Consider the following 18489-nt stretch of genomic DNA (forward strand, 5'->3'; position numbering starts at 1 on the left):
GGGTTGAATATGTAGTTATTGGCCGACTCTGTCGAGGGATAGCTTCAACGAGTGCCGTGCGACCCGTTAATTGAGTTTAAATTGGGGGTTTGTGACACATTGCAGGATATTAGACTAGTTCATGTGTTTACCAATGATCTGCAAGAGTATACACATGTATTATCTAGCTTGACATGTTTGTCGTCGACTCATGCTGCTCCAAAACCAGTCAAACTTCGATTTCAATCCTGTTTTAAATCACATTGGTCTTATTAACTTTGAACAGTTAAATAGAAAAATCATCACACAAAAAGCTTCGGAATCATCAAAAGGTTGTAAATGAGCATAATTTATTCAACATCATGCACAAGTCAAGGGTAATACACAAAAACACATACGAACTCAGTAATTTTTCCTATTAAAAAATCATATTAAATGAATAGTTGCATCTAACAAAATATTTCAAAATTGGCTTCTTAACAAGAGCAATGCTGGGTACTCATCAAAGATCATAATATTTCATTCTAAATTGAAACTGACCAATTCAGACCATCTGCTAAATGTGAATTGACTTCTGTTTATTTATCCATCTTTCAGGACAGAGATAACCCGGTCAAATGAAGTTGCATTGTCTAATGGCTTCAAGTAGCAGCCCACAGAGAGCCGTTTACAGCAGTACCATAGTTAGCCAGAAAGCAAGTCTTACTATGAGTTGCAGAGATGTAGCCAAGTTGCTTCAAGGCTGCAGATGAAATCCTCAGTCTAGAAGTGACACCTACTCCAATGGCTTCACTCACGAATGAAGAGCTTCAACCATGGTGGATGTGAATGGTGTTCTGCTAGAAGCAGTTAGCCTCATACCTTTGTCCGTTCATCTGAACAACGTATGCTACATGGTAAGATGACAAGAAGATGAAAACATTGAAGTCACTGTGCATGAAAAAGAAATAAAAGGATGCATATTTTGTTGTAGAGGAATACATTTTATCAGGAGGCCTACAAACTCACAAAATTTAAATGGCAACAACACAATTAAAGTTTCTAAATAATTGTGAAGGAAATATCCTGTAGGGGGGGGGGGGGGGGAATAATTTTCATCTACACAACCCTCACTCAAACTGTTCCAGGGATTGTTATTTCAATTAGATAAATGACATATTGAAAATCAAATCAAAAAATATATATTTCTCCCTATATTTTCCAGAGATTTCTCAGCAACTAATTGAAGGATTAAGGGGTGAATAATAGATTGAGAAGTTAACACAATTATGCATGACACGAAGTAACCCAGCAAGAAGCTGATTCAGCTAAGACATATAACATGAAAGTTTGAAGACTGAAAATCCAAATGTTAGTTTAGAAGCCTCTTCAAGTTACTCAGTTAGGTACTTCAAAAAATAAATATTTACTTTTTAACTGTGGTATATTATTTTGGACCACATGGAGTCTTGTTTTAAGCCAAATTGAGTCTTAAGAATAATGAGTTTTATATAGGAAAAGCAAAATGCATTTGTGCTAGAATTAAGGTTAAGGTGTTAAGGAAATGAGAGTAAAGAATAATGAGCAAGATCCAAGTCTATATAAGGAAATCTTATTTAATGAAAATTATTGTCATATTTTTGACAAATTCTGTTACCATGTGTTTGGAAGCTTGGAACTTGGATCTTGAAATTGGATTTATATGGATTTAAACATAGTACAAGATTATATTGAAATTTGCCTAAATACACACAAATCTAAGGCACAAAATCCATGCTCTCATTCTTATTGCTTTTGAAAAAAGCCAAAAGTCTTATACTACGTGTGTTCCCCTGACTGCCACCTCCCTATCTCCTTTTCCATCTAAGCTAACAAAAATAAATAAATAAAACACAACAGCAGCAACACAACAACAATAACAAACCATTCAACTCAAGGGAAAGCATCATCTCCAAGTGCAAGAGGGCTATAAAATCCTCATTTATTACCTCAATCTAAGTTTTTCTAGGACACTACCCTCCCCTTCTAACATTCCTATCTGCAATCAGTTCAGGCAACCTAACAAAGATGCCAGAGGAGAATCCATCCATGCACTTGATTGTGAAGGTTGCCCGTCTCCCAAGCTAAATGGCAACTCGATGGTAAAAACAATAAAAGTCACTAAAAGTTAATTTTAACCCAGTTTTGTCACATACCCAGAGTCCAAAGGTAAATGGCAAGGCTGTGGGCGACAAGGCCAATGAAGTTACAAAGGAACACCAGTGAACATAACAACGGCTTGAATCGACGCACTAGATAATTTATTTCCTAATCTGATAAAATATGGAGCACCTACATAAGCTCCCTGACTTTTCAGATGGAAAATGGAATCCATGATGGCAGGTATAACAAGACAATATCCAGTCAGCAAAACTATAGAAAAAAGAGATTGGCATCCCAACCTTGCGATTTATAAGGGAGCAAGTTAAATAAACGTGCAGTAAGCATCCGAGCTTGTGGATTTACAAAGACAATATACTGTCAACCACACAGTTAAACCAATGCCACTAATAATTCATTTTTTAGGTGAGAAGTTATATAAAGGTTGAAGGAGGTATCTGTTAGGCAAGTGACTGAAGTGACTACTTGGTCTTGGTGTTATCTTTGAATTCCTTGAAGAACCACTAACCATGGGAACCAGCTTGCACAACCCTCATACAACATGGAGCCAGGGTAAGCAAACGTATGGTAAAACACACAACTACACAAAATGGTTTGTCTTCTAAACCAGCAAAGAACAGCATCAAGCTTGAACATGCACCAATTGAAAAATGATATAGCATATTATTTATTTCAATTACCAATGTGCACGATTCAAAAACTTGAGTGCAAGCCAGTATATAGCAGAGATTGTATGAGAAACTGGAAATCGATCATTTGGGTAAGGAACCAATTTACATTTTTGAACAATTTTTATGAACAAAGATCAATCGAGAAGACAAACAAATTAGAACTTGATTCTTGTTTCTCTTAATTATATACCATGGCTTATGATGGAATATTTCATCCTATCTAACCTTACAATCAGTAAATCACTACACTACCACTTCAGCAGTAGCCTAGTTGGTACGGGCTAATCTTCCTTGTCTCAAAGGTCAGGGGTTCGAGTAAAAAATAAGTCGAAACCCCTTGTGGGAGTAGTGCCTGACCTTGAAACATGCGGAAGGGTTCTGGACCACTAGAGCTTCGGAGGGGCTGCACTGACGATCCCGGTCATCGTTTTGAGTAGCAATGGCTCAATCTGGATATTCAGCAGCGCCCCAGGAAAAGGGGGCTTGGTAACGCCTGGGGGCTGCTAGATTGGTCGCCCTTGCCCCCATTTTTGTTAATAAAAAATAAATAAATAAATCACTACACTAGTTTCATAAATTCTGGGATGAAAAAAAAAAAAACTTCCATAACAACATACAATTGCCATTTTAGACTGATATGTAGGCCATTCTGGAAAAAGTCTTATGCGTGTTACATAACCTTTCTGCCTGATGACTAAGGAGACTATCAGCCTAAGGAAGTACAACATAGGACTAACCAAGAGGCCCCATCTGTTTGATGACAGAAGGAAGCTTATTTCAGACACAATACATGAAGAGAACACAGATGGGTTGAAAGAATGAAAAGGCTTGGGGTGTTTAAATTGACACCATAGGCCACGTTTACCCACCTCTTACAGTGGATGGTGAAATTAAAACAATGTATAGGGGCTCATGCCTTCTCATTTCTTTTCAGGCCGGTATCCAAAGAGCTTGATGCAGCAACAAGATTCAGACAAGAGTCATAGCAAAACCATCAAATGACAACTCTTTTGTTATACCCCTGATTCTTGCAGCACTTTCAACTAGGATCATGTCACTCCACACTTCTGAGGAGTTGAGTACTCACAAGAAAAATTAGCATTCCTCATTACATGTGGCTAAACAACCCTCACCTATTTGCTCCTGATTATAGGTTTGCTATGCAAATCCTGTTTTATCACATTTGCCCTATCCAAAGCCATATATTATTTGCTAGAAGATGCACCAAAAAGTCTTCTCTCACAACCTAAAATCTCTCATTTTTTCCTTCCAACCATCATTCTAGCAGCAACTCCAGCAAGAATCATGTGGCTACCCTCATCACTTAGTAATCACCAGCACAACTAGCACTCCTTATACATGGTCAGACCATCTTCATCAACTTTATGTAGGCATGTCCTGAATTGGAGGTACCTCCAACATCACACATGTATTTATTTAGAAGTCCATCCTTTCTTGCCACTCATTCATCTCAATAGCCAAATTTCCACTGCAATCTTACTCATGCTTTCAGCCTTGAACTCAACAGATTTATCCATCATGGATGGCTTACATTTTCCATTTCCACCTTCTCGGGGTTTTTCAAGAATTCTTTGGGATTAGACATCAATTTTGGCACATCTCTTATTTTCTCAGGCTCTGTGGCTAATTCAAATGGTCAAAGCTTTCATCACTGGCCCACTAAACATCACTACGGATTCTCCTCTTTTTCTCCAACAATAAGCTCTTTTCTTTCTATCCTTTCATGAGCTATACTGCTATAGCAATATATAATTGATTGCTTAATCGGATGACCACCCAGCTAGTTTGCTTTCTATTGGTAATCAGCTAATCGCTCCATGAGATTTTACAACAAGATTTCCACTTTCCAGTGATCGCTTCCAATCAATGCTCAATTTTTCAAATATTTCAGAGTCAATTATAGCTGTGCCATCCACTATTTCCCTCAACTGTTGCATGCAAACTTTCCAAAACGCCATTTTTTAAGCTTCTGTCCAGTCAATTTGGTCCAGTCAAACAAGTTCAAATTTGGTCTGGTTCAATTAAACCAGTCAGTTCAGTACAGGACTGGCACAGTTCAGATCTAAACCGATTTAGTGCAAGAGTTAAGTAAAATAAACCCTTCTTCAATCCGATCTCGCACAAAGTGGCCTGTGATCTCCTTCTTCTCCTTCATGTCTTTGACAACAACAGCATGAGATGGCAATGACTTTTTGGAAAGGAGGAGGCAAAAACAAAATTGTCAGTAGTTCAATGCCAAGGATGATGATTTGACTTTTGAGTCAATGCTGGGGCGGATCCTCTATTCTTTGGTGAGGGTAAGGCATGACACAGCAAACCAGAGAGAGAAACTTCAACGGAGATGAAGTAGGACAATTGATGGCTATGGGATGTGTCAACTGAGACTGGGGCACAAGGGTTTCAGATGAGAAGACTATGTAGAACTGGCAGTGTTGGTAGTGCAACAATGTTTGATAGTGTCACTGCCCAGACGCTCATTGGGAATGATGGGACAGGGGGTGGTGGTGGTGGCAGACACGCTTGATGGCCGGGATGGGGATGGTGGAGCGATGGAGGCTGTTCAAGGTTCTAATAAAAAATGATACAAGACCGACGTCCTTACATGCACAAGGGATAAGCCCTACCTCCAACTCAATTCATAACATTTAACTCTGATTAAACTCACCCAATATACATGCTTGACAATCAAGCAAATAAAATAAGGAAACCTAATAAAGTAAAATACTACTCTCCTAATAGCTAGAAATGTAAAATCTTTTAAATTATGATTTAAGAAACAGAGTACTAGAAAATATAGCGAAAATAGAAATAAAAATTACAAAAAGTAACTTAAAACTGAGTAATTGGCTCCAAAATCCATATCTTGCTCACACATAACCACCCGAGGTCCATCACATTTTAAGAATAGTTAAGATGGGCTTTGTTTTAATAATATTAATGTGAGGAATGATTGCAATAAAGACTGGAAGTGCATCACTTGGGAAACTACTAATTCTTATTTACTAAAATTAATTTGGTGGTTCTGTTAGATTATTTGGATTTGGTTCTATTGGCTTTGTTATCTAAGACTATGCATACCTATTTGTGGAGGTACAGAGAAAGTGGGTAAGACTACAATTCCAATCACAGAATTTTTTAGGATAGCTCTTTTATCAGCCAAATACAAGAGTATCCCAAAAAAATCCAAAATGGAGATTATGAGTTAGTTGTATTACTTGTATATTTTCTTCTCAATAAATGCCAACCTCTTTGGCAGCTTTAGTCAATATTCCAGGATATTAAGCAATTGTCAGCTAGTTTCCAGTGAGTGCAAATATCTCATGTCTGCACAGAGGCTAAGAGTTGCATATTTTTTTTTAACTAATATGGTCATGGTTGGCAAGGGTTCCACTTCTCTAATGCAATTATTCCATACCTGTTTTATGCATGTGCACAGGGACAACATGGATCTAGTAGCTATTCCAGTGTAAATTCAGTTACTCAATAAGCTCTGTTCTTTTCAAAACAAACAAAACAAAATTATGACAAATGGATTAAAATTTCATAAGGAATATAAATTTCAAGTACTTGGACACTATATTGCCCTAATCTATTCTCTGCAACATTTTCAGGAATGCTCCACTGTCAACAGAAAAGCATGTACAAAACAGAACAATGATGAAGGCAAATTCAACATGACCTTCGTATAAGGACCCACACCCAATAATAAAGGGCAAGGAGGCCCAGAACCTCGCCACTTTTAACAGGCTTCAAGTGGATAACTGACATAGGATAGATGTTAGAATATATATATATATAGAATTGTGAGAATGAGAAGAAGAAGAAGGGGGAGAAGAAGAAATAGATAGGAAGAAGAAGAAGAAGAAGAAGAAAAAGAGAAGCAGCAGCAGCAGTAATACAGAACAGAACAGAAGTTACAGAACAGAACAGGGGTGAGAGACAGAATCAGAAGAGAGATGCAGAAGGAAGAAGGAGCAGAGAGGAGGAGGAGGAGGAAGAAGAAAAAGAATAGCAGAATCTGCGGGGGGGAGAGAGAGAGAGAGACAGAGAGGGAAACTGCAATCTGATTCAAAACAATGACTGCACAATAACTTGCGTGTCTAGCACTTATACCACTAATAAAACAAACACATAATTACAAATACGACCCAACTAAACACATAATTACAAATACTAAAATCCCTAAAAATACAAAGAAGTATTTCCTAAACCTATGCCTAAAATACGTGCGCTGAATGGGCGGCCTAGGGACTACAGGACCACAGGTGGTCCTCCATCATTCTCCCCTGGCTGGAAGGAACTCTGCTCCACAGAGTGGGACTGCAAATATGACTCCAGAAAGTCAGGAGTGCTGTCACGAACATCATCCTCGGCAAGCCATGTAGCGTCTGACTCAGGCCGACCTCTCCACTGAACCAAGTAGAGAAAACCACCATGAGGAGATATCACAAACTCATCATCCAAAATACACTCCACTGTTTCCTGTGGTCGAGAAATAGAGGGAGGCTGAGGAGCGGCTGAACCTGCACAGGCATCAAATGGCAAACCAGGAGGCTCAAAAGTGCCTCGGTAAGGTGTCAAATCCTCTACATTAAAAACAGGGCTAAGGGTCATATGAGTAGGTAAATCAAGTAAATATACATTAGGTCCAAGTTCCTTAAGGATGAGGAAAGGGCCAATGACATGAACATGGAGCTTTTTATATGAATTTCTAGGGTAGTGCTCAGGTTTTGTATTAACCATGACACTCTCACCTGCATTAAAGTCTCTAGCTCTACAATGTATATCTGCAGCAAGCTTATAATCCACATTACTCATATAGCAAGTTTTCGCCTAACCTCAGCATGCAGCTCATGAATGTGATGGACAAAGGACTCGGCAGGCTCAGAAATACGGGCATCCGGTGGCAAAGGAACAAGATCAATGGGTGCACGAGGTTTGTAACCAAATACACACTCAAAAGGACTCTTACCTGTGGACTTATTCACAGAATTATTATAAGCAAACTCAACAGTAGGCAACACCAAGTCCCAATTGCCCTATTTTTCTCGCACAACACACTTAAGTAGGTCACCACGATTCACAACCTCAGTCTGCCCATCAATTTGAGGGTGGCATGCAAAAGAAAACAAGAAGTGAGTTCCACATATTTCCCAAAGTGAGTAGCCGGAGAACTTGATATTCCTATTAGACACTATGGAGGTCGGCAACCCATGCAATTTGATGACCTCTCTAAAGAACAATTTAGCTACATGAGAGGCATTGGAAGTCTTATTACATGGAATGAAATGTGCCATTGGAGAATATATCAACAACAACAAATATGGAATAATGCCATCGGGCCGTTTTGGGGAGTCCAATAACAAAATCCATGCTTAGGTCTCTCCAAGGCATGTGTGGCAATGGCAAAGGGGCATAAAGGCCAATGTTGTGTGACTTGTGTCTCTTAGCTTTGGCTAACTGACAGGTGCGGCACTAAGACACTATCCTAGCAACATCCCTCTTTAAGGAAGGCAAATAAAACCTATCCTCAACTAAGGCAATGGTTCTATCCCTCCCTATGTGACCAGCTAACCCCCCAGCATGCAATTCCCAAACTAAAAGATCTCTAAAGGAAGTACGGGGAATGCATGACCCAGTATCTTTAAATACGTATCCTTCCCGGATGATGAAATCTACAAAATCCCTATAAGGGCCCTCACTCACCTTGTGAAAATAATCCCAAAATCAGGGCAAGTGGAGTACTCGTCCTTTAGATGATCAAACCCAATGACCTCAGCTTTCAAGAGATGGAGAATTACTGCTACCTTACTAAGGCCATCAACCACTTTATTCTCAACACCAGAACGAAGCTTCAAAAGTGCATTCATTAAGGAACTCCACCCAACTAGCATGCTTCACACTCAACTTCTTCTGAGAACTCAGATAACACAAAGCAAGGTGGTCAGAGAAGAATACTAACTCTTGGGTAACACATAGTATCTTCAATGTTGGAGAGATCTCACTACAGCATAAAACTCTTTATCATATGTACTATATCTCTAGTTGGCATCTGAGAGTTTTTCACTGAAAAATGCTATAGGATGTCACTCTTGACTCAAGACCCCACCTATACCTATCCCAGAGGCATCACAAGCCAACTCAAAAACTCTACTAAAGTCCGGATGCCTAAGCACAGGTGCTTCAGTCTTATTTTCTTTTACCTCTCTAAAAGCTCTAGCAGCTGATGGGGTCCAACTCTCCTTTCTTCAAACACTCAGTGATAGGAGCCATGATGGTGCCAAAATGCCCTCTAAATCGCCTATAGAAAGTAACAAGACCATGAAAACTACATACCTTAGCAATAGTCCGAGGCTCAGGCCACTCTCTAATGGCAGTAACCTTTTCTAAATCAGTGGCTATTCCCTATGCAGAAATCACAAAACCAAGAAAGAGCACACTGGATTGTAGGAAGCTTCACTTCTTGGGGTTAGCAAACAACTTCGCTTCCCTCAAGGTGGCAAATACCTCATGAAGATGTATCAAATACTCCTCCCTAGATTTACTATAGACCAATATATCATCAAAGTAGACCACTAGGAACTTCCCTATGAATGGCTGTAAAATATGTGTCATAACCCTCATGAAAGTGCTAGGTGCATTAGAAAGTACAAACGACATGACCAACCACTCGAATAAACCATCCTAGGTCTTAAAGGCCGTTTTACATATCTCCCAAGTATCAATCTTGGAGCACCAACTAGAGCCAGCTAGCATGTCAAGCATATCCTCAAGTTTGGGGATAGGGAACCTATACTTGATGGTGATTTTGTTGATGGTTCTACTATTCACGCATCCTCCAAGATCCATTTTTTTGGAGTTAGGAGAGTTGGTACAGCACATGGACTAAACTATGTCTCACAAAGCCCTTGTCAAGGATTCTCCAACTTACCTATTCAATTTAGCACGCTCTTTAGGGTTCATCCTAAATTGTGGCAAGTTAGGTAGCTGTGAACCTAGAATGAGGAATGGCATGGTGAATATCTCGCATAGGTGGTAGCTCACTAGGTAAGTCACTATACACAACATCAGGGAACTCAGCTAGCAACTCTCTCACCTCAGGTGGGCACTCACATAAAGACTCTTGTTCCTTAGAAGGAACCTCTCGAGCGATGACAGCTAAAATGTGCATGTTTTCTAAGTTCTCGCTCAAAAGTCCTATGATCAAGCAAGTGAACATTTCTTCGAACTGGAGCTTGATAGACTATCTTGTTCCCTAACTTAGGATCTTTGGGGGTGGGCTCAGTAGGGTTCAAAATGATGTTCTTATCTTTGTGCCTAAACACATAAGTGTTTTTCCTACAATGATTAGAGACATCATGATCAAATAACCATGGTCGCCCTAACAGGACATGGGCCACATCAATCGGGAATACATCAAAATTGACCCTATCCTTACAATCTCCCATCTGGATGGGTACAAGACACCTCTTAGTAATGGGGTAGATTTGTCCTGTTTACCTAATTCACCTTAAAAGGCAGAGGGTATGGCTCTCCTTTAAGGTTTAATCTTCCTAGAGCAGCCTTCGAGATCACATTCATGCTACTACCCCCATCAATAACAAGCTTACATGTCCTCTCCCCACAACAAATTAAAGTGTAGAAAAAAGTGGTCTGTTCCACTTCTCACTATCCATGGTAGTGGATAAGACACACCTAACCACACTAACATGGTGGGCATCCTCCTCAAAATCATCTACAAGCTCCCCCTCATCTCCCGAGTACTGAACAACATCTACAACCTAATCCTCACAATCGGGCAAATCATCAACCTCATGCTCTAAAGCTAAAGCTCGTAGGGGACAATGGGCAGCAATACGACCTCTAGCATGACAACGATGACACTGCATAGATGAACTACTAGCTTGAGGAATATTGGGTCAACTAAAGCAAACAACATGATGTGACTCTATTTGCTTCCGACCACTCTCCCTAGGGCTTGATTGAGAGGGATGGTAGGCCTAGGGTGAGGAAAGGATTTCAATTGACGTGACTCACTTACTTGGGATGAAGATCTACGAGAGCTCTTGAGGTACCTTTCGATGGCAAGTGCTTTTTGATAGGCTGCCTCTAACGACTCTGAAGAGAACAACTCAACCTCTCGCCTGACATACTCCTTAAGACCATTCATAAACCTTGCTACAATGTGATGTGTAACCTCAACAACATCACTCCTAAGCATCAGTTCCTCAAATCGACCAATGTAGCTAGCTACAGTAGTGGTTTGTTTATGGTTCAAGAACTCACTGAACAGCTGCCTCCTAAAGGAAGGAGGGCTGTTTTTTTCTTTCAATCTTTATCACATCACTTCCCACCGAGTAATAGGAGGTTCACCTAACCGTTCTAGGGTTTTGTACAATTTTCCAATACTTCTTTGTCGGCCCTACCAGTTTCATCTTGGCAAACCAAATTTTATCCTCACCCCATATAAGGTACAAATAAAAGAAGTCTTCCGTCTCCGATACCTAGTCTAAAAAGGAGCTTGGGTCGAGTTTCCCATCATAAGCACGCACATCCACCTTGACCTTTTTTGTCACATCTCCATAGTCTTCCCAACCCTGGCTAGGGGAATGCAGAGCATGCTTGGGGTTAGGTTGGTACCTTGCATCATTAAACTCCTCAAGGTTTCCTTCCTCAAACCTAGACTCTAGACCAGCTTGAGGCTAGGGAGGCTGAAATGGCCTACCGGTCTGTTTTGGAGCCGAACTCATATTGTTGGGTAACTAGAGTAACCCCAAGATTAGGATGGATACCCTGGGCTAACCCGACTAAATATGGGGAGTCGTTAGGGTGCCTAATAGATGGCTCTATGTCTTCCACAATAGGGTGTTTACCTAACATCCTCAAGACTTGGTCACACTATTGAGTAAGGTGCTCAAACTTTTGGTCCACACACTCCTGAAGAGTGTCTAATCAAGTAGACAAGGAATGGGTGACAGTGGGTGCAAGTTCGTTGGGGTCAATGATTTTGTTGGTGACCATGGTTAATGTAATATGCTACAATTATGCTGAGGACGACTAAACTTGACTATGAATGATATGAATCCTAAAATTACTACAATGCACAAACATAAAGCTATAGAACATAATGTATATGAATGGATATGGTCACACATAACATGGCAACATGGGATCGACTATGCATGGATTTGAACAAGTATGAGTTAGCTAGGGGAATGTACAGAACAAAGGGCAGATTTTTTTATTTTTTTGAGTAATAAGAAACTTGAAAATAAGCAACAACGAATTTTCCCTAGTCATACAAACAATAGTCAAGAAAATGCAAGAGTATGTTCACCCTGCCATGGAATTGGAGCTAGAGGTGAGCATAATTCGGGTTTAACAGAATTAACCGACTGAGTTCAGTCGGTTTGGTTTGGTTAGGTTAATATTGAGGTTCGGTATGGTTCGGTTACAAATTTGAATAATTTCGGGTATTCAATTTTCAGTTTGGGTATGGGGAATTTTAATTCGGTTAACCGAATTACCCGAATTATTAAATTAAAAATTAAATATAAATTAGTAATATTAAATATAACTGATATATTATATATTATATAATTGTTTGATTTTCTTAATTTATTTATTAAATCAATGTCATTCTCCTAATTCAGCTCTTACAATTAAAAGGGTAAACATTAATTTTATAATTAATTTTAAAATTTGCAATCATATTTTGTTTTTATAATTAATTTTAAATTATTTCGGTCAAATTCGGTTAACCGAATTATCCGAAAAGTTGGTTCGGTCGGGTACGGTTCGGTTATAACACCTAATTCGGTTGGTTCGGTTAGAGATTATTGTTAACCGAAAATTTCGGTTAATTAACCAAATTTGGCCAAACCAACCGTTTGCACACCCCTAATTGGAGCACAACATGAGTTTGCCATCGAATTCCAATGTTAGACCAGTCATTTCTCAAGTCCTTACTCCCCGATTCTCAGGAAAACAGCCGTAAAACAGTAGTTGGAACTCAAGCTGAATGCTGACGAAGCTTCAAAAGTCTGAAATTTGCTCAGGCAGCCTAATATTAGGCTTTATGTGATCTTAGGAATGCAAACCAAGCTTGATAACTCAATTTCTCCTCTGACAGCTTCATAGTCTTAGGAAACAAGTCAAATTCTCGAAGCAGGAAGCAGTTTCTCTTGAATCTGGGCAAAACAGGGGAACTCCAGCGACTTCCCCACTCGTGTGGCCAGTGCATGAGCCGCCGGCAATGGACCTCCGGCGATGGGGTTCCAGATCGTGGTGGATCAGGGGGTAAGGATTCCAGTGATGGTGGAGGTGCAGCAAAAACAAAGCAGGAAATAGGGGATATAGAAGGGCCGCCAGCTAGGGTACTTTCAGGTGGCGCATGGAGCCCACTAGTCAGTTGGGAATGAAATTGTAGGGGGAGGGATTTCAGGGGTGTCTGATTGTTGTGGTAAGGGAGGTGCCCTGGTTTGGTTGGTGGAAAAGAGTGTTCAAGTTTTAGGGACAAGACTGGTATTTTCTGGGAAGTTTCGGCAGTGTACAGTGTTTGAATTTCTGGGAATTCAGACTTCGAATGGCTGTGTGGTGATCACGGTGTGCTCCGATACCAATTTTATATACGATAGATATTAGAATATATATATATATATATATAGAATTGGGAGAATGAGAAGAAGAAGAGAGAGAAGAAGAAGTAGATAAGAAGAAGAAGAGAAGCAGCAGCAGCAGCAGTAGTAATACAGAACAGAACAGGGGTGAGAGACAGAATTAGAAGAGAGATAAGAGAACGAAGAAGGAGGAGGAGGAGGAAGAAGAATAGCAGAACCTGCTGGAGAAAGAGAGAGGGGGAGAGACAGAAAGGGAAACTGCAATCTGATTCAAAACAATAACTGCACAATAACTTGCATGTCCAGCACTTCTACCACTAATACACCTAACACATATTTACAAATAGGACCCAACTAAACACAATTACAAATACTAAAATACCTAAAAATACAAAGAAGTCTTTCCTAAACCTTCCTAAACCTACACCTAAACTATGTGAGCCGAATGGGCAGCCTAGGGGGTACAGGTGTTCCTCCATCAATAACCCTTCTAAATATGAGCCACAATTCAACAAAAATAAAAATACAAAACAAAACCAAAAAAAGAAGAGAACATGGGCAAGTGGGATCCACGATAGGAATGAAAATAATGGAGGATATCAAAAGAGTTGATCCAACATACAACTGCACAAAATCTTCAATTTAGTTAAAGGTAAAAGAAGGATCTCGGTCATCACAATACCCATGATGCAAAGAAGATCAAATAGGGGCAAAAGACATTGCTTTGTCAAAAACATGTTGACATCTAAGTTTTGGAGAAAAAGATGCAGCTCATGAGGTTTGGCAAAAGGACGCAAATTCCCCCCTAATGGGAACACATCTTTCTCCATTAATTTGCAATCAAGTAGCCAAGTAAAATTTCAAAAATTTGACTATTTTGCTCTTTTTCCCTAGACAAGACACACATGAAATGGCATAAATATTGTTCAAATATCTTAAAAAAATTGTGCCCCCCAAAAAAAAATGTGCAATCTCAATCACTAATTTCTTTCAAATATTGAAAAAAAAATGTAATCCCTCCAACAAAAAAATGTGCAAACTCCATCATTGGACTTAAATTTCAAGTTATTGTTATGTCATTTCATGTGTTTCAAGGGAAAAAAGGGCAAAATAGTCAATTTTCAAAATTTTATTAGGTTAGTTACTAGTAAATTGACAAAAGATGTATAAGTGTCTCATGAATCAAATGTTGCAAGAAGTCTTGGATTTTTTGGTAGGGAATGCCGAGTTTTTTACTAAACCTCAAGGAGGTCATATGGTGCCAAACATAGGGGGTAGGGAAAGTCGGCGTCCTTTTGCTAAACCTCTTGAGAGGTAAGTTTCTTTTGCCTATTTTCCAAAGATATCACTTAAGATGCATTATGGTGCCAATCCTAGGGACCCTAAATTGAAAAAGGCATCCCCATTTAAGAAGTTGAATGAATGCTCCTAGTTTCTTCATATTAGACCTAATGCCTCAAGTTTGAAAGAAGATAATATTTTAAATGAATAATAATTCTATTCACATTCTAAAGTCCATACAGGCGTAGCACAATATTAAAGCATTTAGAATCCAAATTAACTGCTACCTGCAGGTGGGATGCCTGCATACAAACCAAAGATTTCTTATCCACCCATCCACATCTTGTCAAGTGAGCATGACAAATAAATTGGAAGGATGATCAACCAGGCATCTCATGTGCAGGCATCCAAAATGTTAGAAGGGACTAAATAAGAGAAAAAAACAGTAAGCCTCAATTAACTTACCTGGACATGTGGACATCTCCAGAAGCAAGACTTTTCCATGACATTGGAACTGGATGATCAAACTTCAACCTCATTGAACTGTTAAAAACTTCTCTTCCAGATATTTTCAAGACTGATATGAGTAAGAAGACATGGCAGTGACTAGATAGTCTAAATTGCTTTACTCACACTTAAGAGTTCAATTCAGCAAAAATTGATGCATTTTTGCCAAGTCCAAATGAAAGCCATCTGAGGTAACAAACATTTCCCTCCTGTACAAGAGTCGTCCTTGAGGACCCAAATACCATTTGAGCAAATTCTTTACCCAAGACTGGGAAACCTATTCAGACATACTCTATAACGGTGCCAATCCTTCTCTCATTACAGTCCCATTAGCTAACATCTTTCACAAAAACATTAGACACTTAGACAGTTAAATGATGCACTTCGTGCATGGTTTTTTCTCACAATATCTTTTGGAAGCTTTAGTGGCTGAACAAATCATGACAGTTCAAATAAAAATGGATAGCCTATGACTAGAACTGCCAAGATCCACAATGAACTCAATCACTCTGTTACATGGGCATCCTCTGTGTCCCTAGCTTCTCCAATATCACTATCTTCATCTGAATACTCAGCCTTAAGATCACAATCCAAATCCTCCTCACTGTCATGTCTCAAATAATTTTTGCCCCGGCCGTCAAAACTATTAACAAAATCTCTTCGGACACTCTCCATCTCATCATCTTGTCTGCTCCCCGCATAATTAACCAACTCCCTGTCCACCTTGGCCTTCCTAGGGCTCACCAACACCAACTCCGCCAACTTTCTCCTTGCCAAGTACAAATCATTCGGCTCAATTAAGTTTCCTTTTTTATAAGCCTCCCTAAGAAAAACAGTGTGAAGCTTTCCATGATTCCCTCTAGTCGAAATATAAAATATTCCCTGATGCTGAAGAAGAAACTCCTTGAGCTTTTTGGGCAAATTCATTGCCAACCGAAAATGTGCAATCCTTTCCAAGGTAACCTTCTTCTCCACTGTCAATGACAGCAACTCATGAATCATTGCAACTGCCCTCTTCTCCATGCGCTTCTGGGCCTCAAGTGACCTCAAGTCATACCCCGACACATCTTCATATGGTGACCAATATGGAAGCCGCTGCCACTTCCACACTGCAATTTTATAATACTTTCCAATCTTAAACCCAGGTGGGAAATTCACAATAAACGAAAACCTTATATTTTCCGCATCAACCCCTTTCTCCCTATACTCTCTCTCCCTCTCCTTCTCGATCGCACATACCGCCAAATCCGGGTCTCTCTCCACAATCTCAATGTATTTATTCCTAGTTTCTTTAGCATCAAACAATCGAAAAAACTGCGGATTTTTTAGAACTACCGAGTATTCAAAGTCGTCGGGAAGCCCGAACTCTTTGCGGGCAATTCTAACATGCTCAAGCCGTAATCGTCCATTGTTGGATAACATTATAAGCTTGCGGAGACGAGTAATGGCGTCGGGGATTTGGGCATTGAAAGCATGATTTTCTTGCTCGATTTGCAGGAGGGCTTTACGATGGAGGCGGCAATAAAGAATCCGCTGAACCGGATGCTCGTAAATCTCGAAGACATGCGGGAATTTGAGCACGAATGCACCGGCTTCGTACTGCTTGAACCCGAGGCGGCGAGCGAGGACGTCGAAGCGAGAAATGGGGAGGGTTTGATTGGGTTGAGACAGAATGAGGTCCTGAAATTTTAGGACTTTGCGTACCTTCTTCTCAATTTCCATGTAGTCGTCATAGCCATGATCCCGGACCCTTTGTTGTTTCTTGGGTATGGAGGTGGACTGAGACATGGGTCTTGTGAAAATGAGGGTGAAGAGCATCAGGGGATTCGCCTTGAATGTCGTCCGTTTGAATTTAAGGAAACCGGTTGATGAAGTGAAGAAGAAACGCATTTTTGCTTATTGGGTTTGCAGGGTTTAGGGTTTTGCAGACAATCATGTAAGTCGGGAAGCGTTTTATGGTGGCGGGGAATTGCTGTAAATTCCTGAAATGTGTGAGGCGATCCAAAAATATGGAAACTTAGGGTGTGCATTTGTTTCAATGGTACGAGTTGATAATTTTTTGGACATGCTTTTGGTTCATTCTGGATTTTTGGACGTTGGTGGAGCATTTGGGATTTTCATTTTTCGAGAACTCGTCCGCTCACAAAATATTCAATTTACGTTTTTAGTAATTTAAATTTCTAGAACATCTTATTTTGAGAAATAAAATTTGTAAGTATGTGATTTTTCAAATCAAAAGTCTAATAAAATATTATTTATTGAGGAGTTTGAATATTTTGTAAGGAAATTTTTATAAGAAAAATATTTAGCTTATTTTATAAATCATGATGAAGTAAAAATAAAGAAAAAAATTCAAAATATATCTTATGATATTTTTACCAAAACAATTAAATTTGGATGCAATTAGTTCTTCTTTTCTTCTATTTCTATTGATCAAGTCTTTATTATGTGAAATATCTATGTCAGTCATGCCATCGAACAACACGTAGGAGGTAAATCGCGGATGTACGCTGCAGGCGGCAGGGTTCGAACCCCAAACTTCACCTTTGTTTAAGGCCGTCTGACGCAAGTCCTTACCACCTGAACTTATGCCTGGGGACTTTATCTTCTCTCCACTTACTCTTATGTTTGGTTTAGTGTTGTAGATTCTACCAAACTAGATTATTTAGTGGTGAGAGGGACCAAGAGTCCTTTATGTAAAGATTCATAAGTGACTCAATTTATCAAAGAGCCATAAGCATACAAATGATATTTTTCTTCCTTCAAGGTGAATGTATTTTGATTAAATGTGATGCATTCCTTAATACTATATTAATTAAGGAGATTCATAATTTTGGCCAATACATCTCTATTATTTTTATGTATCTTGATTGGAAGATTCCTCATTAATCATTATAAATACATGACATTGATCATAATATCTTACATACTAGTAAATAAGGTACTAGCCTTTGGTCAATGTACCTTTATATATTCATTAATAAGTTAGATAAAGTCTAATACTTTATACACACACACACACACACACACACACTATGTGATCATAAAAATCGCCCATATATAAATATAATATATATTTCCTACATTTTCCCACTTGATCGAATCATCACATCAAGAAACACGTTTCTTTTATTTAAATTGATATTCACTATACACTTAACTAAACAAATAACTAAGGTGAATCGTGAAAATTTTATGTAAACTATCTAAAATAATTTCATTTCAAATGAAAATACTCCAGAGCTTTGCCGTACAATTTTTCATAAGGAGAG

At 39.2% G+C, this 18489-nt stretch overlaps 1 protein-coding gene across 2 annotated transcripts; it reads right to left on the reverse strand.

Annotated features, from left to right (window-relative positions):
• Positions 1-310: 310 nt before the first annotated feature.
• On the reverse strand, positions 311-17309 carry LOC131145480 (protein ROOT PRIMORDIUM DEFECTIVE 1). Of its 2 annotated transcripts, none has more exons than XM_058094570.1 (2): positions 15176-17309; positions 311-854 (listed from the first exon to the last, which is right to left on the reverse strand). In XM_058094570.1, exon 1 carries the CDS (start codon positions 17105-17107, stop codon positions 15722-15724), a length of 1386 nt encoding a protein of 461 aa, XP_057950553.1. In that variant the 5' UTR covers positions 17108-17309; the 3' UTR covers positions 311-854; positions 15176-15721. The 2 variants fall into 2 exon arrangements, with proteins under 2 accessions (XP_057950553.1, XP_057950554.1); XM_058094571.1 differs by having other exon boundaries at positions 311-868; positions 15176-17262.
• Between the last annotated feature and the right edge of the window lie 1180 nt (positions 17310-18489).

Source organism: Malania oleifera, chromosome 13 (assembly GCF_029873635.1).
Source record: "Malania oleifera isolate guangnan ecotype guangnan chromosome 13, ASM2987363v1, whole genome shotgun sequence".
In the NCBI taxonomy this organism is placed as follows: domain Eukaryota; kingdom Viridiplantae; phylum Streptophyta; class Magnoliopsida; order Santalales; family Ximeniaceae; genus Malania; species Malania oleifera.

Bases quoted from the DNA above. Each gene is read 5' to 3' on its own strand.
- LOC131145480 (XM_058094570.1), bottom strand. From the start codon at position 17,107: ATGCGTTTCTTCTTCACTTCATCAACCGGTTTCCTTAAATTCAAACGG.